Source organism: Pieris brassicae, chromosome 11, assembly GCF_905147105.1.
Source record: "Pieris brassicae chromosome 11, ilPieBrab1.1, whole genome shotgun sequence".
Classification (NCBI taxonomy): Eukaryota; Metazoa; Arthropoda; class Insecta; order Lepidoptera; family Pieridae; genus Pieris; species Pieris brassicae.
This window is the reverse complement of record NC_059675.1, coordinates 13,251,959-13,272,986: the sequence shown is the minus strand read 5'-3', so window position 1 is coordinate 13,272,986 and position 21,028 is coordinate 13,251,959. Positions and strand designations below refer to the sequence as shown.

Genomic DNA, 21,028 nt, shown 5'->3' with positions numbered 1-21,028 from the left:
GTTTTAGAAGTATTTTATATTTACTGATGAAATTTATGATAAATTGCTAGTGCGGGATTTTATTTTCCTATAAAGTATCAAGATGATTACTGTATATATTATAGCATAGCATTATTGTCTACGTCATATAAAAAATAATTGAGTACTGTGACTGTTAAAGATGGCAAGATGTTAAGCCGAGGATACCTGACATACACACGGCGGCTGAAGCTTCATTAAATTATGTAATGTTTAGCTCCTTAAGAAAATACTACACACATATTGAGAGGCACTGCAATTGTTTTCATCCTGCCTTAAAGGCAGCGTTGACCTTAGGGGATATACAGGTCATCCGTAACATTTGGAGTACCACAGGGCAGCGCCAGCACCAGCCCTATTTTAATATATATTAACGACCAGAGCAGTCTGCCACTGGACAACGGTAGACTTCACTCATTCGCTGACGATACATTTATGATATTTCATGCAATTGGGAACAGGTTTCCGTCCGCAGAGGAAGATATGAATATAAGATCGCTCTTGCCCAATGACTCTACCAGGTTCGAATACACGGAATGAACCACATATATAGGAGTTAATACATCGATACCTTATTTGGGATATAAGCACATTGATGCACAGTCTTCTAGGATCAGAAATCTAATTTATATCTTCAATTGACTGAAACGAATAGCGGATAACAAAATTTTTAGAATAATTTATGTAGCACTTTATCAGTATTCTAACATATTGTCTACCTTCATGGGGAGAAACGCGTGAATATTTACTGATTAAGTTGAAACGTACACAAAGAGCAGTTCGTAATGTGGCCTATCGCAGACCGTTTACATACCCCATAGTCAAAACTTCATCTAGAAACCACCTATTCAATAAGAAAACTACACATCTTAGCAATCTGTTTCAAATATCAAAAACTTGATGGACATACAATTACGGACACATCTAAGAAGAGACGAATGTACCTAGATATATTCTCGACGTTTTTTTGCATAAAGTAAGGGCTTTATAATAAAAATTGCCAATCTTTTGATTCTGTCCAGATACAAACTCACAAATCACATAGAAATTACTAACTGAATTGGATTTCGAATCTACAGAGGTCTTAGAGGCCTTACTACGAAACTTGGGATGCCTCTGAGGTGACAAAAACTAACACACACCGCACGCCTATAACAACTCTTAGCTCTACACTCTCAAATACATGCTCACACAACCATTCACACAGAAACACATACTTAACATCTTATAAGACTTGTGTTTGATTAGTTGTAACCATGTACAACTGACTAATTGTTATCTAGTTGTTACTACCAATTTTGTCACAACATATTTGTCATGAATAAAGTGTTTACTATTATATATACACATAGGTGTATGTTTTTAGTATATACACAACATTAAACCTAGAAATCAGTTTTAGGTATTGTGTTTAACTTATAGCTCTTTTACAAGGTCCAAGCAAGTTTTAAGTATGATACCTATTTGATACCCATTAATATACCTTAGTTCCTTTATAATTTCTGACAAGGTATCGTAAGTATTAAACTAAACAGTTAATATTCAACAATAGCTTTTGTTAGTGAAATTTCGTTGCTAACGACAAATTAAACAAAGAACGTGACAAGATTAGTTATTGTTCATTTAAATATTACATCAAACATTTGCTGTTTCAAATTGTGTCCCCGCTGTATTAGCTCGATCTACATAAGTATAATCACATGAAAATTTTACGCTACCTGCCCTCGGCCTTGATAATAGTCCCTAGTAAAGGAGGTCCTATCACCGCGCAGTATTCCACACGCCCCGGCGAGCCTCCCTCCCACGGCGCATGTGCAAATCTGTCAGCCAGTGCCAGCATATTCTAGCTTTTTGTTAAAAGCTTTAATTGCTAAGCAAAGCTTTGGAATATGTAACAATGGACTGAAAATGGTGGCTAACATAGGTGGCATAAATCCAGCAAATGGTAATCATAATTATTGTGAGTGTAAGTGCTTGAATTGACTGTAACTCATTGTTCTTTTATATGCAGTGGAAGCGACGGCGTACATTAGTGCGGTTGCCGCTTTTGCCCTGGTTCTGCTGGTGCTACTTTTGTTTCTGGGGAAGAAGTGGTGTTACACAGTAGCTGGCAACCGAAAACGGTGTAATGGTATTCTCAATGTAAACGCTAGTGTTGATCCGGGGCCTCTTGACAATGCACACTTTGGTAAGCATTTCTTTATGTATTCACATATGTACCTACTGCAATTAGTTGAGCGATTTAGATCCGGTAAACAGATTAGTAATAGATACGTAATTATTATAGTATGTAGATAGACTTAATAATGTACGGACCTTTAATTATAGAATAGTTTGAAGTAAGGATATTTTATAGATAGCTTTTCAGAAGTGTAATCCGTCATTATAGTTTAATAGCTGGGTTTGGTCATTCATTAATCAATTGTAGCTTTAGTGGACTAAAGTAATAGACCGAATGGCGCGTAAAAAATTCACACAACCAAACATTAATTTTAGTAATTTTATTATTATCGGATTCAACCAAGATCTGAGATCTTTCTTAATGTAAAATATCGTATTAACATTACAAGTTTTATTTATACCTAGAAATCGATATGGTTCCATCTTATTTGCTTCTCATCACAAGTAAATTATCAGGATTCAATTTTACGTAAACAGTTAGTCAAATCAAATCACTGTATTAATGTCGTAAAAACGCTGGTTTCATGAAGGGTATGAACATTGTATTAATAGCTATAGTAGTCCTAGAGACTATTTACAAATATCGATTAACTTTGTCCGTACGTGTTATAGATTCTTTGTCGAAAACCATCCAATACCCCGAACGCGTATTTGCGTTTGAGGCCTCGGACTCTGACGAAGAGCTGCGTTTGCGCATACAGGTGAGATATAAGACTAGGTTACCGGAAAATATATTGAAATAATAGGTTTCATTCATCATATTCAAACAAATTGGCAACTAGCGTGAAACGGCAATAAATTTCCCTTAAATTTGTTAAAGATTCGGACAAAAGATCAAAATGTCTTACAAATTTAGTGTTTTCGATATTAGTTCGAGCAAATTCCTCGAACAGGCGAAAGTTAATTAATCAGATCTCGGTGGCATCATTCATTATCCGCCAAAAACATCATAACATTAGCGGCTAAATATTGCACCGGAGAATTTATAAATAGAAAAATAAATACAATATATTAAACGCTTTATTTTCAAACGATTCCCGAGTGGTACGCATGTGGCTAAATTCTTAGAACGCGTTGAGTTTCAGTCGTTATAAATTCATGGCCTTTGTAGTGTTTGTTGTTTAGAGCTTATGGTATGTAATACAGAATTGTTTATGTGCCACGAAAGTGTGTTTATTTTATAAAATTTATAGGATAAGGAAGACGTTGAATGCCGCTATGAGGAGAAGAATGAGAACCAGCCGAAGATCGAAGTGGATGTTATTGAAACTGCGCTAAGAGAGACCAGTATACGTGAAACCAAAATTGATGAGTTTGTCCCGCATAAGGCAGAATACATACATACTTTGGAAGCACAGAGTAGTGTCGACAGCGATGTGTTGGCGCACAATGTATGATTGATCATTTATATCTTCTAACTGTTGAATTATTATTTCAAATAATCTTTTGTGAAAGTTTTGAATCATAATTAGACACATGACATCTACCTAAGTTTAATCAAATCAGCATTTTTGACAGTTTTTGTTTGTCTGAATGAATGGAACTTCCAATGACGGATGGCGTACAGTAAAGAAATTGCTATTGCTTGATAATGCGTATCGCCTTGTTTGCTCAAGAAGTGAAGAAGCCTTAGCGGCCCGCCATGTCTATAGATGGAGACACATAAAGAATATTAACATTATCAACAGTAAAATAGATTTTTTTTTATTGGGAGTGAATTGCTTTCAGGATACATCTCTCCTATGTGGTGAAAGTTCCACCGAGCGCGGTTCAGTGGAATTGACACTTCTGTACGACGCGCCCGTTCGCACTATGACAGTGCACGTTCTCCAGGCACGGTCTTTGCCGCAACGTACACAAGGGCAGATTTTGCAAAGCCAGGTTATGAGTTAATACTAAGATATTTAAAACGTAATAGCAAATGCGTAGTTCTTTCAACAAAATTTTTATGTATATGTGCGTTTTTACTATTCATCAAATAGGTTCGGATTGTCCTCTTGCCGCTGAAGAAGCAGAAATACAAATCCAAAATTCGTAATGGTGAAAATCCACAGTACATGGAGAGTTTCGTCTTGCATAAAATTAATCCAGGTTAGTTAAATTAAATTATACGTCATATCGGACTCCATGATGAAACGTAGTCACCGTGATAACTTGTCTTCCGCTCCGAGGGATTCAAAAACGAAAATTACAGCAAGTCAAAGAAAAAATCTATTGGATTTTGTCATACATGAGTTTTATAATATACTCTTACTGGATTAAACTGCGATAATTTAACATATTTATTAAGTAATCTTTACTGTCTGGTTTTGTAATTTTCTGTTAGAAATGAGTAATAATATCTAGTATTGATTTATGAACTATGAACTTCATCAAATATACAATTTTCAGAGGACGTACACGGACTCGGTTTACGTATACGTATATACGGGTGCGAACGCATGCGTCGGCAGCGTTTATTAGGAGAGGCGAGCGTCAGCTTTGCAACACTTAACTTTGAGCTTGAGAACAATTTGTGGCTGCAACTCACGCCGAGACAACACCATCATCATCAAAGTAGCATGCAGGTAGTATAAACACGATATATCTATAAAACTATGCATTGATAGATAATTAGAAACGACGTATAGAAAATGTAAATAATTGAATTAAATTTCTGTAATATATATATGTGTGTATGAATATTTGATAATGTTCTAGTGTGCGAATTAAGACGCTGTTTGTTTAATATATGTATTTAGACGTTAAACATACAGTAATATCTATTGAAAGTAAAACAGGGGCGATTAATAGATGGTTAAAATGGCCGTCGTATTGGAAATATGTTAGAATCGTTTCAAACGATAGATCATACACGAAACGGTGCATTATTGATTAGTCTAGCGGCAGTGTAATGATGCATCATATCGCATGTCTGCATGTGTTGCTGTTGATTAATTACATTCAAACGGAACGCGGCTTTTAATTATTTATCATTATATGATTAGTAGTAGTTAAAAATGAAAAATATGATAGTACGGTGGAAACAGGACCTAGACACAGTTTTTCTGACCACCAGGACGTTCTGACCACCAGGCTAGCTAAATAACAAGCTTTTTTGAATGAATTCGAAATTTTATAAAAAACTTGTATGGTGCCCGATGTACTTTCAGGTGCCCAAAATCGAGCAGAGCAATACCATAGTAGGTGTCCTTGCCACTCCCTCTATAGCTCCGGCAACATCCCCCGGTGGGGGTGAAGCCTGTAGCCTGGCAAGATCCGACTCTGCTTCATCCTGCTGTAGCACCAGATCGGCCCCAGAACTCCTGCTGGGCTTGCAGTATAATCCTACAACGGGACATCTGTCTGTTGAGGTATAAAATATTCAAAGATATCATAAGAAAAAATAAAAAGAAATATTGTTTCAATTTGGACAAAAAATTTTTTTAATATTTTACTATAAAATAATAGTTTATCGATCATTATTTTTCCACGAATTAAAATACTTGATTTTGGTAAATATTTCTAATAATATCGAAACATTTAATAATATCAATATACTGGGAGGTCTACTACTATTTTAGATAATCAAAGGCACCCACTTCCGAAAGCTGTCACCCAACAAAGCCCCCGACACATACGTAAAGCTATGCCTCATCAGCTCTTTAGGGATGGAGATGGGAAGATGCAAGTCCACCACTCGCCGAGCTCAGTCCAATCCTCTTTACAAAGAAGTCTTTATATTCCAGGTAAAAATTTATTGCATCATTAGACACACGATACACGATTTGACACTAAAAGTAATCGGAAAGTACTAAGTGTATTTTAAAAAATGTTTCACCAAAAAAACTGTAATGTTAATGCCGTCTAGTTGAGCGATTAATTACGTTGCACTGGCATTTAGTAAAGATGTTTAATTATTGTGAAGGTTTGTAAATCAAACAGATTAGTATGTCATACATGCATTCTACAGACACTCGTGGACTCAAACTCCAACAAATCTAAATAAATTCGCGTTTTAATGCTCTAAAAATTGTAATCTAAGTACGGTATCAATAGGTGGCGCTATTCCAATTAACGGAGGTAACACTTATGGTATCGGTGTGGTGGCGGCGCAGTGTTAAGCGAAATGAAATGGTCGGTTGGTTTTCACTCGGACATAGCTCTTCAGGCCACGAACAAGAGAGACACTGGCAGGAGCTATGCGAGAGACAAGGACAACAGGTAACTTTGTTTTGTGCTACAAGATGGTGCTGATTATTGATTTTCATAATTATATTTTATAATAGAGTTTTAATTAGACATCTAATCTGTTTTTTATAACTTTTAATGTGGTATTTGTCGTAGGTACAACGTTGGCACGTGCTTCTAGATTCCTGACGTTCCTCAAGTTAGCCCGCGGCTGACGTGACCGCGTAATACTTTCGCCTGTTTCTACGACCGGCCGCACTTTGTGCTTTTGCGCCGCGACTTGCGACAAGTTCGGCGTTCGCCGGTCGTCTTTCTGGACCTACGATTTTGGAATGTTTTGGAGAATCGTCTGGCGGTCCCTTTGAGTGTGATATTTTTATTCAATTATGGGCTTTGTAAAACGAACTACAATACGTATTAAACAAAAACTATGGTCTTAAATACGTTCTAAATAATTCAAATTGCTAGCGACTTTTAAATTTATACTTCTGAACCTGAAAAAAACTATAAATGATAACCATTTTGAAGAATACTGGAGAACTATGTAAGTCACATAAAAGTTTACTATTGTCTATTATTTTAAACACAACATGATGATATTTATATATCTACAATTTACAAGTATTGTAGTTCGTTGTTTTTGTATTGTAAAACACGAATTTTGACTGAAATGAAATATTTGATGTTTATCGGAGTTTTGAATGTTCTCTTCACAAGTGATATTATGAAAATCACTGGTATTATTGATACTCTTAAAGGGAATATGAATTGTATTTTAGGTATGTAAAACGACTTGGAGCGCACAATACAAGTGAAATAGGATTAATATATAAGTATTTATGAATGGTTTATATATTTATACTATTGCCGATATCTCGACAATATGGTGTTTCGTATTTTCATATTATAAATCTTTAATCTACTATAATATATAGACGTTTGTTACTATTTAACTTATCTTTTTGATCGTAATACTAATTATCCTTAAACCTTGTACTAGATACAACGTGAAAATTTAAAGAGTATACATGAAATAGGACTTGCAATATTTATGAGTGCCGCTTTATAATTGTTAAATAAATATATATTTATATGTAAGTAAATTAGATTTTTCTATGTATATAGGTACTTATTTACAAATTAGTGTTTATAATCTATGTTTAATTATCTATTTCTGATTTATTATTAGTATTTTTTTAATGTTAATGTTAACTACTATCAGCGTTAAGACACTAATCTATTTTATAATATACTTTATTATGGAAAGGAAATGTTATCAAAATACTGGAACAAACATGCTTCATAGATTTGGCAGAACTAACGTCAAGCGAGTCCTTGTTAAATGAAGATTAAACCTTTACTATATTATTAATGGCTCCCAGTATTAACTATGTTTGTTGCCTAAAATCCTTGCATTGGAGCTTTCCTATCAATGCTTTAAAACCTTTTTCAATGTTGCACGTTTATTAATGTTTGTATATAATATTATTGTTCTTAGATAATTTGTTAGTGTTCTCTTTGGCTTTTAAAAGGAATAGCGATAAAGGCCCAAAAAATAACATAAGTACTAAATAATTCGAGAATTTAGAACAAAATGATACAAAAAATTGAAAATCTTTACCAACAGTGAATTGTTTGGTGCATTAGTGTCACAAAAAAAATTAAAATTCGATATTGCCAAACAGTAGAAATGTGATTACTGAATGTTGAATATATAATTCATTAAACAATTTCCCATGTTCTGTACCATGAGGCTTAAAACCGACCAATAAAATGTAAGATGTAGCTTTCATATTGTAGATGCTTAATTTTATTTTAGCCTTTACATTAATACTGTGATCATAAATTGGTAGAAATTCATAGCTTCAAGATGATAAAATAACATGATTTTGATGTCTATAAAATGTCTCAGCATAAAGGTTGTACCATATGTTAGGTGTGATACTGTATTATTTGAATTCCAATATTAAAGTGTTGTAGCATATAACTAAGCTGTATACTTGTAAACACAGACAGGTTTTGTTTTTAATTATCAATAATGTTGTATTTTGTTAAGACTCCAGTTGCAGTGTATGTTCTGAATATCTGAACTTTAATAATTTAGTATATTTTATTAATATCAATGAAAATAACTGGTTAATATTAGTAGAAGGCCCTTAAATACTAATTTCAGATTTTTATTGCCTTAAAGCAAAAATGTTATTAAAAGCTTGTATTGAAATTATACTAATAGTTATAAAAAACTGGATTTTTTATAGATCATAAGAATTCGAAAATTTAAAATTCAATAGTTTATTCATAAAAAATATGTATATTAAATAGGCCATTTTCAAATTAGTTACAGACATTGAAATTTAAACACTTAATAAAGCTATCTTGCACCTCACTTTATAGTAATACAGCAGATTTGTGAGTCTTTACCATGTACTGCATATAACAACTACTTGTAAGCAGATTCATTCAAAATACATCACTTTATACATTTTTCTTTTTACTTTCCTTACCAGAGATATTCAATCTGAAATTGTGTCCAAATGATGACTTTTATTACACAAGGTTAACAATTGAAATCTATGAGGAGTATTTCTACTTCATTAAATAAAAACAAACATATACTTATATATAATGCATTTATTCCTTAAAATAAGTTGTAAAGAGTAAGTAATCATCGTATTGGTTCAGGTTGTTGAGTCAATAGCAAACCAAATCTTTTTTTGATAGTTATTCTTTGTCTTGAATATTTGTCTTCTGGGGAAAAGCGAGCTGAAAGAAAAGATTTTTTAAGATTTAATACTGAACATTCTCAAAACTATTTTTGTTGTCAAGCTGTTATTTAATTTAAGAATTACCTGGATGTGCTGATAAGGTTGGCTTTCCACTGGGATCTATTGTCTGAAAATTTTTATTATTTAATTTTATTACCAGATAGGATAACAACAGTTAAGAAATGATAACACTTTTTGGTCGACTAGAAAAATAATAAAAATATTGGTTAATAAAATCCACGTGATACATACGGCTAACGTGTACTGGCGGTCACCATTCTCATTTAAAAAGTATCGCAAATACATTTTAAAAGATATTTATTTCCACTTCTAGTTAGTTGTGCAAATTATTTCCAACTGTTCTAAACACTTTAAGTAATACAAATTACAATTTACAAATAACAGCAGCGTGGTTTTTAATCATAAGAAGTCAAGACTCTATAACTGACAGAAAGCTTTCATTTTTGACAATGACTTTTTCATTGACTCTACATATACACAGATAAGAAAAGTACACACATTTACATGCGCTATGGCAAAAAAATATTTATGATATTCCTCTTATTTTTCATAATTGTAAGTTAACATAATTGTAAGTTTTAGGTATAAACAGTCACTAGGTAGTCACAAAACGTTTTACTATTGGGTACAGAACGTTACGGTGCGTTTCTCTGCAGCAAATCAAGGAAGATCCATATAGGTTTTTTTCAACCTTCTAATATCTGGTTTAATATAATGATCTATGTTTATGTGTGTACCTAAGTCGATCTAAATAAAAGTCTATTTTATTATAGTACAATGGATTTATTAGATGTTTTTACAAAAGTATGCCAACGCTCGGCACATTGATACATTTAAACATAAAATACAAGATCGAATGTCACAAACACTTATAGGCAAACATCAGAAACACGAAAAGAAAATATCGCTTATCAGAATACTCAATCTGGATATCAGTGAGTTTTGGCCAAAACATGTTCATCTGAAAGGATGGATAATATTAATGGGATGCCATTATCTAGATGGTACACAATATTCAAATTTCGGAACCCCTTAGTTACTTTCTCAGAATAATACCACCTTTAATCTTACGTTATTGTATTGTCCAAGTGTTCTGTAAACGTTACTTTATTATAAAAAATAAATCTAAATCGAATTACTCTTTCATCTTGAACCATTGTGTTACCTATAGTTACGGTAGTTGTAAATTGTAATGTCCCTTTTCCTAGAAAAACGAACGAAAATAATATATTTTTAATATTCAACATGTGAATATTATAAATAGCCTGAAAAGAAAAAGGTGGCCGCCTAAAACAAACTTAGCAACGAAGCATCCTTGCAGAGGGGAAGGAAACTGGGATGACATGGAGTGAAATTAAGAGGGCCGCCCAGGACTGATCAGTGGTTTTCTACGCTCCTAATGTCCTCTGTCCCACTTGGTGTACATTGGACCTTAAATCAAATAAGTCAACTCTGCAGTTATTATTGTATTTAACCATGCGGTGTAATTTAATAAACTTTGGGAACTAACATAAGGACACAAGGTTAAAACAATTAAAAAATAATGTATGTATAATTAACACCATCACGCTAGATCCAGATTACACTAATTTTACTTTAATTTCAATATTATTTCCGTACCGACACCATGCCTGCTAATTCAAAGGACTTGTTGAGAAAATTTTGTATGGAAAGTAGTTTTCTGGGGCTAAAGTATTTTTATTTGTATCCAGATTTGTTAAGCAGGTAAGAGATTGTATTTGTTCAAATGTATATACAAGGAATGCATGCAGGCAAACCTTCTGAATAATTCTCTATCCGTCGAGTGTTCAGTTTTTATTAATAATAATAATAAAGCCCGTCTATTTTCCAATCATGACATGACAAAATGTAATATACAGCTTAGATTTTATACATTACTTTATTTATCTTGTTTTCCTATATATCTTAGCTAAAGTACCGTCAGTACCGTCGATCGGAACCCCTTCTCGGGTAAACCCCTACTTCTGCTTTTTCCAACTGACTCTGTCCATGAAGCGAATGGAGAAAAAGTCTATTTCTTCTATCCACCTTTTTTTGGAGCGCCCCTTTCTCCTCCTTCCCCTTGGTCCTATCCTTAGTTTTTATTCTTACTATTTATTTAAAGAAAAAACAATTAAAATACAATAAAATATGTAACGATGGCACAATTGAACACAATTTCTCCATCTACAGTAGCGTCGATATTCATTACAATAATATTATAATTATACGTTAACAATGTTAAGGTGACTGGTATAACTGTAAATTTACCTTTAAAATAATTAAATAATAACGAGGGCCGCCTTCTGTCTTTCGTGTGATCTCATCTAAGCAACCTTAGAAAATTAGGAAGTAACAATAAAGCACAAAACAACAATTAAAACAGATGTTAAAGGACTTATGAATCAAGATAGTTTCTGAATTATGTAATTTTAATTATATAAATATGCAATTTGACTTATTTTACTATCATATGCTATTAAGTAATAGCATAATATTATTTTAAATTCATTATAGATGCTATTGGGGAATCTCGTTAATTTCAACATTTTTTGCGGCGCTGGTGTTGTCGTGGCTGCTGTACTGTCGTTTCTTAGAGATGCCTACGCGCATCACAATAGAAAACCAATATGAGCCTGTAGAAAATCTTCCATATCCATCGATTGCTCTTTGCTCTCCAAATCAAATAACTTTAAGTGCATTAAAGCATTTCAACAGGACCCTCGTGTGAGTTACTTTTATTTAATTGTTTCTGAAAAAAGATCGATTAACGAAATCATAATGTTACAATTAAATATGTTTTATTATTTTATACCAAATAACCTAACGCAGTTCTCCTACCATCAAAAGTTGTGAGATATGAGTTAAGTATAAGTTGTGGAAATAGTTAAACTAAAAATATCTTATCATGACAATATCCATAATACAAATCTTTTATGTTTTAAACAATTACATTGTCTCGGCTCTTTCGGCAGTACCCGGCCGCTTTTTTGATCGACTGGGCGAGCGATAATTGTTATTAAATTGCCTCAGTACATGTTTGCCACATAAAATATGTCAGGCGCATTTAGGTTTCGTATGAAATCACGAGATATAAATAAACAACAAATTGAGGTTTCATTATGTTTATACAAATAACTTTTTTAAGAAAATTGACATGATACCTTATTTAGTTCTAATAATATTGTAGGGAAGGAAATCGTACAATAGATTTCCAGATTGCCTGTCCAGTATTGCTTGGTTTCTATGAATTCCTTGGGGATTTTGACCAAGGTGTCATATCTCATGTCGAAGCCTTGATAGAAGCTAATAGGTATCATGTGAGTAAGTTTTATAAATAGTTACGGGGTCATATGTGCAATACCTATTTTAAAATCTTATATCTTTGCCGCTACTAACCAATCTGTTCAAACTCAACTCTTTATTGCATTTGTTACGTTCATAATTTACACGTGACAGGTTATAATTTATTACAATAAGGACCTTGGTTAGGTACAGCACTTCGTTTGGATGGAGTCAATAAAATAATGATAACTAGACATAATAACAGATATTTACTTTAAAAATGTTGTAGGCAATAGACGTTATGGGAATGATAGCACAAAAATGCGAAGATTTTCTTATACTTTGCTTATTTGAAGGCAAAGCTTATCCACATTGCAACACATTATTCTCACCCGTACTAACAAAGGTTGGAATGTGTTGTGTGTTTAATAATGTGTATCAATTTCGACATAATAAAAGGTGAGTTATTTTAGTATATCATAATCGTGGTACTGAGACATAAATAATAGAATCTGACGTAAGGAAGAACATAATCGTACTCTCAGTAATAAAAAAATAATTCCACATCAGTATAGACTTAAGGATCTATTGCTTGGAGGTGAATAACATTTTTTAAAACAATAAAAACTTTTTCGTAAATGCTGTTATAGTTTACGGGTATATTGTTAATAGGAACGAGAAAACGAAAGATTTCAAACTCCGCAGAATACCAGAGAAATTTGCAGGTATCGGACGAGGTTTGAAAGTAGTAGCTGATTATAATCCTGACGATGCTGTTGATGGTACCGTGGTCAATGCTGGAGCTACAAGGGTATAACTAACTTTGAATTTAAATACATATTTAACATACGGAAGTTCTAAGCCTCGACTCTGAAACTCTATGTGTTAATCATAATTTATTGGTCCTCATATGTAGTCCCCATAAGTGTCCCCGTATTAAAGTAAGTAGCCTTGGACACCATGCCCTACATTGCTAAAAGAGTGCAGGTCTTTTTTCTCGCCACGCCGCACTTGACGTTATACGCTTGCCTCCGTCAATGTCCCAGCAGTTTTGGAGCCAAGGGGCATCGTAAGATGTCGTTGATCCCTTGAAAAAATGGGACGGGCTTTAGTAAGGGATGTTACTTGGAGTAGAGACTCTTGGGCCGTGGCCGTCCCTTGTAGGTTAAGAAAAAGTTAAATACAAATTAAACGAATATAGTAATGATTAATAAGCCTTTAATAAATAAACTAAAAGATTTATTGTTCTCATATATTTTTTTATTAAAGATTACATTATTATAATTTTAGTCTTTTATTGGCAAAAAAACATTGAATATAGACTATTAATAAGATGTTTTGCCGTTGTAGGTAATGATCATGGAGTCGTCAGAGTTTCCGTCGGAAGACGAATCCAATCTTGTCCGTCCATATACTGAGTCATTTCACATTATACATCCTACCTACACTTACTGTTCAGAAGATGTCAAAGCACTACCAAGTTACAGGTAAAACATAAAAATTTAGTATGTTTTAAAAGTTTATGTTGGTATACGTTATGGCTTATAAGATAAGGTAACGCGACAAATACATATATAAGTAATTTTTCAATTAACTTTAGGCCATATGTTAGTTGTTTACTCGCGATGTACAGAGCCTAACTTGCTATACCGCTCGGGTCAGTACGTCAAGCTTTCATTATCTTAATTTTTACCTGAGTCGACCTTATTTATCGATAGAACTAAAATTATAGCTTTTAACGAAGCATGGAATAAGTACGCCTTCAAAATTCTTTCAACATTTAGTATTATTAGTAGGATCAGGCATTTTAAATCAACGGTTGTGTCTTCTCAAGTTGGAGGGTCTTCAGTAGGTACAGCACTGTATGCTTGGGGTAAGTCATCTGGAAGGAAGGCCGATCTGGGTTGTACTTTTGACCAAATTCAGCGAAGTCGAATTGTTAATCTCCAACATATTACTGATTCTCTTTCTCTACGCTGAAACATGGCGTCTCTATGGGCATTCTACAAAATGTACTATTGAGAGTGATCTGAAGAGTTAGTTGAGTTGATCTCTCCTGCCTCGTATGAGCCGCGTTCATTCAAAATTTTATCAGCACCACGTTGATGACTGACGCTTCCCAAGACACTTTTTTTTGCGAACTATCGAAGTGTAGTATCAACTCCCAGTGAAGGCCTTTCCTCAGAGATACGACCTATTAAGAAGATTAGTAAGAGTACATACCTTCCGCGAAATGCCGACAACTCACACACTAAAAATGGGTGTCCATGGGCTGCAATTACTTGGGCGACCCTGGCTCCTTTGCCTCCATAAAAAATAATTTAAATTCATTCTTGTATCGCAGTCGTAAATGTCTCTTCGAACACGAGATGCGTGTACGCCACTTTGGCGAGTACGGCAGTAACGACTGTAGCTTGCTGTGCCACATTGACCAGATCGAGCGTCACTGCCATTGCCTCATGCACTATGTGCCGTTTGTGAGACATGATCGTGCCTGCAATATTTCCAGTATTCCCTGTATCACGGCTGTTAAGGGTAAGTATCATGTGACATTTGCTGGCATTATAGTTTATACAATTTATGAAGTTTATCTGAAATTGAACAAATATTTATAGTATAGTTAAAACAAATCCTCCATGTGTCACTTGCAAGATTCCTGGCATCAATATCGTTGACGGCTTTATATGTATCGGATCCCAAATCACTAACGACGGCAGCACTGTCCCCGAGATGAAAAGGCGAATCGGTAAAGATGAAACATCTGATGGAAAAGTGGAATTGCTATCAAAACCAAAATCAAACTGATGGGGTCTGGTATTCCACATCTTCCTGTATGAAAGAGAAATGTGGACTCTCTTGGGTCCATAAGACCCTGAGCAAACTCCACATACGTCGACCGTATGCCGACAACGAATTACATCATATTTCGGCCATACAATACGGCAGAAGGTCACGTGGCCACGTGACTGTTATACGAGAGGTGATGGACAGAAACTGATGAAAGCAAAGAGGCCAGATGTTTTGATAACGCTTAGACATGAGCTAGCGACTGAAGATGAAGAGAGAGAAAACTAATCTAGAATCAAATTATTGGTTGAAAATTAAGTGCCTAGAGGGCATGCAGAACGCAGCAGTAGCGGTGTCACTTAACATCGATGAGCCGATTTAATGTTACGCGTTACGTAACATTGTTTTTTCATCAACGTGATTTTAACAATAATAATATTAATCGTAACTTTCCGGTACTTTACGCCACAATTTTGGTTTAAAGTAGCCACGTTACGATTAACGAGGGTTTACAGAAAAACGTTGCGCGCGTTACTTGAACGCTCCCTAACAAACAAAACTTTACCTTAACACTCTAACTCATAAAACTTATACAGTCGTCGTTCCATTCGAAATCATTGAAAAATCAGTCGTTCAGTACTGTTTAAGGAGTGGAACAAATTCGAATACATTTTGTTAAAATTAACAGTTCAACTGACTAACTGGCACGAAGACGACTGCGACTGTCCTCGCGACTGTGAATCCTTTAATTATCGATCAGTGATGATGCTCGGGAACTTAAATGCGCTGGAGCAACTTGTTGAAAATCCTTAGTAAGTAAATAATGTTATGTGGGGATCGGATATAAAACGTTTATATTCATAAATATCAATGTTTAATAAAAGAAACACTATTTACACAAACGTGGATAATAACACTAATTCTCACTTACGAATGCCATCAATTACGCGCACTCACACTGAGCACTCGACCATGTCTTTACTAATGGATTTTGTAACTAACTGGGATTGACTGAATCCCACACCCAAAATTGTCACCTTATGTTCCTTTATTAAAGGAGTGTAACCAGTCCAGAAAACGGGTTTCCTTAAAACTGTACCGTGTATAACTGCACTGAAACAATCTGAAATGTTAAAGCCTCTTGAAGAAGTTGTTTCGATGTGATGATTTTCTGATAGAGCCTCTTTTGAAATGATCTCACATTTCAGCTTGCTGAAAACGTCTTTAAGTTAAAGAAAAATTGAGAAACATTTCATTCCACCCGTCTTCGTATTAATATTATATATCAATAACGACAAAATATAATCATCAACAACTTGATATATACGTAGTATATAGTAATATCTTGTAGCTAGTAACCCTGGCCATTTAACCAGTGTGTTTGTCCACCTGTCGCCTACGTGGGTAACACTGAAAATATTTAGAACTCTTTGGTAACCTATTGCTGTATATTGCATTCATTTGTCATTTGTATTTGTGAATTGGCGGCAAATCTAAAACTCTTGTTACACGTGAAAATGAACCTAACACGAGATAATTTTTGGTTAATGATTTATTATGAATTTCGTTGTGGGCTTACTCAACAACAAAGCTGCGATTAGCATTTCTTAATGAAGCTCCATCTCATGCGACTTTTTACAAATATCTTCCCTATAGAGACTAGTTTTAATTAACATTTTAAAGCATATTTTTTTAAGATTTAGTATAACAAGAATTACTTTATTTTCAGTGAAGGTATCGTGTTTAACAAAAGTACTTCATTATTAAACTTTTACTTGCCGAGAACGTCGTACGTAAAGAAGAAACAGGAGACTGTAATGTCAGTTATCATCTTCTTTTGTAAGTAAATATTATAAAAACCAATCGCTCTAGGTGTTGAGTCTTCTATGCCCGACACACGACGTTGACTTTTTGGGTCTACACCGGTTTCTTCAAGATATTTTACTTCACCGTACTAGCAAGTGTTAAATGCGCACATAAAAATAAAAATCCTTTGGTGAGCACCAAGCCGGAGCTCGGACCTGATACTTCAGGGATAAAAGTCCCACAACACTCACTAAATATCAGGATAGCAGGTTTTGTATTTGACCACCTGTTCCTGTTAATTTTAATGAATTATTAGTTCCAGACAAATTTTTTAAAGCAACCTTTAAAACATTTTCAGCAAACTTAGGAGGCGTTTTTGGATTGTGTCTGGGATGCAGTTATATAAGCCTCGTCGAGATATTATTCTTCATTTACATGACGATTAGAAATAAGTTCAAAAACAGAGTCGAAGTACGACCTATGGACTACGTAAATTAATAATCTTTAGGGCTGATTATCACCAACAGTTCACAGTTCTTTCTTGGTCTTTTAAAATATTTTTATACTAAATGTGAACTGTATTTTATTGGAGCCCTTAAAAAGGTCAACTTTACTTTAGATTTTTTTGCATATTTGTTTTTAACACGCTTATATACTACATACGAACATATTTGTCCCTCATCAAACAAACATTTCACCTTGCTTCTATTCTTGTGTAACATGATTTATAAGCACATTCAAAACACATACGTCACTTTGAATTGAAAAACACATTTGTCTGTATTAAATTGAGAGTAAAATACATGCGTTTTATTATAACCTCCTCGCCTTAAAACTTCATATTATCTGACAGATTTTAGCTAAACGCAAGTTAAATAAAATACTCCCTATGAAGTAACCTCTAACTGAACACTTTTTTTGAAAGGGGCAAACGGGCAGGAGGCTCCTGATGTAAAGTGACCGCCGCCCATGGACACTCAATCAAAAGGGCTCGCGAGTGCGTTGCCGGCCTTTCGTACAATATACTTTCGTTTCATAACGCACTAAGGACGAGACAAATAGAAAAGATTCTAGTTTGTAACGATTTATTCAAACCTACTTGCCGTTTAGCGATTTAAATAAATATTTCAGCATTAGATTGGCTATATATATTAAAAATTTAAGTTTATTAGACATATTGGGAATGTTAGGTTCGAAGGTAAATAAAAAAACACTATCGGGTGTACGTAAACAAATCTATATTTCTGCTCTGATACAAATTACTACATGGCGGTATAATTTTATCAAATATATTGCTTTGCTTCAATTGCAAAAATACAAAAGTATTCTAGAAAGGCGTTACAAAAACATTTAAAAAATTACATCTCATTAAATCTATTATTATGCGTAAATCTTTAAAATTCACTATATAAAGGCAAATCGCACCGTTCGCATTAAATACAAATAAATACTCCGTGGACTAACCAATATTAATACTTTACGGAAACGGAGGTTAACTTAACCTAAATAAATCAATATGTATTTGGCTTATTTTAATTATACTATAAAGCACGTAAAACAATAATTTGGTCTAAGTTATGCGTATAAGTGCTATTAACCTAGTTATTGCCTTAAATTATTCAGTATAATATTCGCGCCCGTAAAAGCCTACAGATTTCAAGAATTTAAAAATTTCATCTACCGGGCGCAAATATCCTCCAAGGAGGGCTCACTGGACGTATCACAAATAATACCTTAAAATATACCTAATCCAATGGAACGGTAAGAAATTACATCAACATTGAGCTAACTTACATTCATATATTAAGTATTATTGCTGTTAGTCTATTATTCTGTTATTGAGGGTAGACGTAAATGGCACAACGTTTATTATGACAAGATCGTATTGTGCCTGCAAGAGATTTTTCACTCTAGCCTCGCTAGTTCAAGCACAACGCGTTGTAATGCTTCAAATAAAACTCTGTTTTATTCTCACAATTATTATTACCAGATATACATTTGTATCATATAAAAATATTCTCAGCGTACAGCTAATGAATTGACTCTCGTAGGCATCGCCTTACACTATATAAATACAAAGCGAAAAGTGAGCAAGTACGAACCCCCGGATAGAGGGAAAGAGATAGCCGATCGACGGAGGTTCAACAGACAGAGATAGAGATAGGGGGAATGAATACGAACTAAGTTCCGTGCGGACACGTCTCACGTGACACGCAACAAAGGCACGGAATCACAAATTTCATTTAACAAGAAAAAAAAAAGAAAAAAAAAGAAATGGATAAATATTACACCAACAGTTAATACGATTTCGTATTTTATATTTGTGCGAGTTAAAACGTTCCAGAAACTATAGGTTTAGAACAGTTTCTAGTTGTTTTCCAATACAGGTATAAAAATATTTTCTACTCATACGCTTTAAACAGTTTAAAAAAAATCCTTTGAAGACATTTTCCATCAAAATGCCAATCTGACATTACAATTGTGGGTAGTTTGAAAATATGAAATAAGGTACTATTTCGGTACCTACTGAACACTTCTTCAGAGACTGACGAGGCTATTATGAGCGTCAGGTGAAGCCAGGTCCGGGGCTGATCTTTGTTGTTGGGAACAAGGGTGGGGCTGAGGGTGTACCGGTGTGAGACCGGTGCCACCTTCCATGAGGCTTTCGAAGTTGAAGGGAATCCCATTACTAGGTGTACTGATTTCGATGCCAGGGATTTTGTTGTTTCCTAACGCTTTATTGTTGTGTATCTGAAATGAGAGTTTATTAATTAGATTTTTGAACAAATACATTTTATTTTGAATATAAAATAGTTGGACGGGAGAGTAAATATTGACAGGCATATTTTTTTATGTTTTGAACTACGCTTTGCAAATTGTTCTAGTTTTAGTGAATGAAGATATAAGAAGATTTCTTACCTGTGCAGGTGTAACACTAAGAGGCACTTGGAGGAAGTTAGGTCTGTTCGGTCTGTTCATGATGGGCGGGGTGTCGAGTGACGTCACAGACGTAGCACTCGTCACGACAGCTAGGTTTGCCGCCGACAACATTATCCTGAAATAATGAAACATAATATTGAAGCACTTCTGTCAACACTAATTATGCACGTGGACATAGGGCGTGTCATGAAATCTGTCAGCGCCCATTAAAAAACTGTGTTAAAATGTTGAAATCCTCCTATTGAGATTAGATGTCATGATTATTAAAAAAAATACAGATATTTAGATAGAAAAATGAACTAAGTTATATAAAAAAATAACATAAGCGTTAATATTATAACGAAGTTAAAGAACAAATAAGAACAAACTAAATTGAATGTTAATTATGTTTTTGTTCACTTAAGGTAAAGAACTTTGACAAAAAAGCGATATTAATGAATGGTTCTCACCTTTTGTTCTGTGTCGGAGTAAATATATCATTATCTAAAGCAAGTATGGGGACGGGATCGATCGCCGGATCCATGACTTCCACCTTGACTCTGACACCATCTTCCGGTATATCCGGCAGCATATACGGATCTTGGAAGGGTTTGACATCAGGTGGACTAGATGACCTCTTATTCAGCCGGCACAGTGGCATGTGGTTGTTCAGTATTGCCTGCAACTGGTCTCTGCTGGAGTTAAGTTTTCTGATCTCATCGTGCAGCGCCTGTTTCTTCTCTTCCAGCTTGTCAGTCTCCTCTTGGAGCTCGTTCGTGTGATCAAGTCTTCGTTTTCGGCAGCGAGCGGCTGCCATTTTATTGCGTTCACGACGAACTTTTCTGCGCTCTTCCTCCTCTGGCGAGATGTCCTGCGGGGCTTTGGTTGGCCTCCGACCTCCCATATTGCGGCGTTTGGGCGTTGGTAGGCCTGGACTACTGCTGCTATCGCCGCTGGCTGATAGCGGGCCCGGCGACACATGGAGAGGCGTCGGGCCCGAATCGCAGTAGCCCACCGTGTTCAGGATGCCTAAAAATGATAGTGTTTATCAAAATAACGAGACATTATAAAATAGA

General features: G+C 34.7%; 4 protein-coding genes across 6 annotated transcripts in view; 2 read left to right on the top strand and 2 right to left on the bottom strand.

Annotated features, from left to right (window-relative positions):
- Positions 1-1,843: 1,843 nt before the first annotated feature.
- Positions 1,844-7,522, top strand: LOC123716673 (synaptotagmin-16). The gene is made up of 11 exons (XM_045672523.1): positions 1,844-1,963; positions 2,030-2,206; positions 2,812-2,900; positions 3,393-3,590; positions 3,928-4,080; positions 4,182-4,290; positions 4,591-4,766; positions 5,352-5,552; positions 5,763-5,927; positions 6,238-6,402; positions 6,526-7,522. Exons 1-11 carry the CDS (start codon positions 1,927-1,929, stop codon positions 6,556-6,558), a joined length of 1,503 nt encoding a protein of 500 aa, XP_045528479.1. The 5' UTR covers positions 1,844-1,926; the 3' UTR covers positions 6,559-7,522.
- A 1,460-nt stretch (positions 7,523-8,982) lies between these two features.
- LOC123716674 (H/ACA ribonucleoprotein complex subunit 3) lies at positions 8,983-9,575 on the bottom strand. Its single transcript, XM_045672524.1, has 3 exons — positions 9,387-9,575; positions 9,219-9,261; positions 8,983-9,132 (listed from the first exon to the last, which is right to left on the bottom strand). The coding sequence occupies exons 1-3, from the start codon at positions 9,438-9,440 to the stop codon at positions 9,035-9,037; spliced, it is 195 nt and encodes a 64-aa protein (XP_045528480.1). The 5' UTR covers positions 9,441-9,575; the 3' UTR covers positions 8,983-9,034.
- Positions 9,576-12,871: 3,296 nt separating this feature from the next.
- On the top strand, positions 12,872-16,040 carry LOC123716508. Its single transcript, XM_045672272.1, has 4 exons — positions 12,872-12,899; positions 13,091-13,251; positions 13,791-13,920; positions 15,916-16,040. Exons 1-4 carry the CDS (start codon positions 12,872-12,874, stop codon positions 16,038-16,040), a joined length of 444 nt encoding a protein of 147 aa, XP_045528228.1.
- Positions 16,041-18,249: 2,209 nt separating this feature from the next.
- LOC123716385 (transcription factor kayak) overlaps positions 18,250-21,028 on the bottom strand; it is a 33,279-nt gene continuing 30,500 nt past the window's right edge. For all 3 annotated transcript variants that reach the window (XM_045672103.1, XM_045672104.1, XM_045672105.1), the window contains exons 3-5: positions 20,423-20,981; positions 19,953-20,088; positions 18,250-19,784 (exon numbers count right to left, since the gene is read on the bottom strand). In XM_045672103.1, the coding sequence (XP_045528059.1) occupies positions 19,572-19,784; positions 19,953-20,088; positions 20,423-20,981 (908 nt within the window). In that variant the 3' untranslated portion in view covers positions 18,250-19,571. The remainder of the gene's footprint in view (positions 19,785-19,952; positions 20,089-20,422; positions 20,982-21,028) is intronic.

Bases quoted from the DNA above. Each gene is read 5' to 3' on its own strand.
- LOC123716673 (XM_045672523.1), top strand. From the start codon at position 1,927: ATGGTGGCTAACATAGGTGGCATAAATCCAGCAAATG. The intron at 1,964-2,029 runs GTAATCATAATT...TTTTATATGCAG, and splicing joins TGGCATAAATCCAGCAAATG to TGGAAGCGACGGCGTACATT. The intron at 3,591-3,927 runs GTATGATTGATC...AATTGCTTTCAG, and splicing joins GCGATGTGTTGGCGCACAAT to GATACATCTCTCCTATGTGG.
- LOC123716674 (XM_045672524.1), bottom strand. From the start codon at position 9,440: ATGTATTTGCGATACTTTTTAAATGAGAATGGTGACCGCCAGTACACG. The intron at 9,262-9,386 runs GTATGTATCACG...AAAAATTTTCAG, and splicing joins ACCGCCAGTACACGTTAGCC to ACAATAGATCCCAGTGGAAA. The intron at 9,133-9,218 runs GTAATTCTTAAA...CTTTTCTTTCAG, and splicing joins AACCTTATCAGCACATCCAG to CTCGCTTTTCCCCAGAAGAC.
- LOC123716508 (XM_045672272.1), top strand. From the start codon at position 12,872: ATGTGTATCAATTTCGACATAATAAAAG. The intron at 12,900-13,090 runs GTGAGTTATTTT...ATGCTGTTATAG, and splicing joins CAATTTCGACATAATAAAAG to TTTACGGGTATATTGTTAAT. The intron at 13,921-15,915 runs GTTACAGGTAAA...TAAAATTAACAG, and splicing joins AGATGTCAAAGCACTACCAA to TTCAACTGACTAACTGGCAC.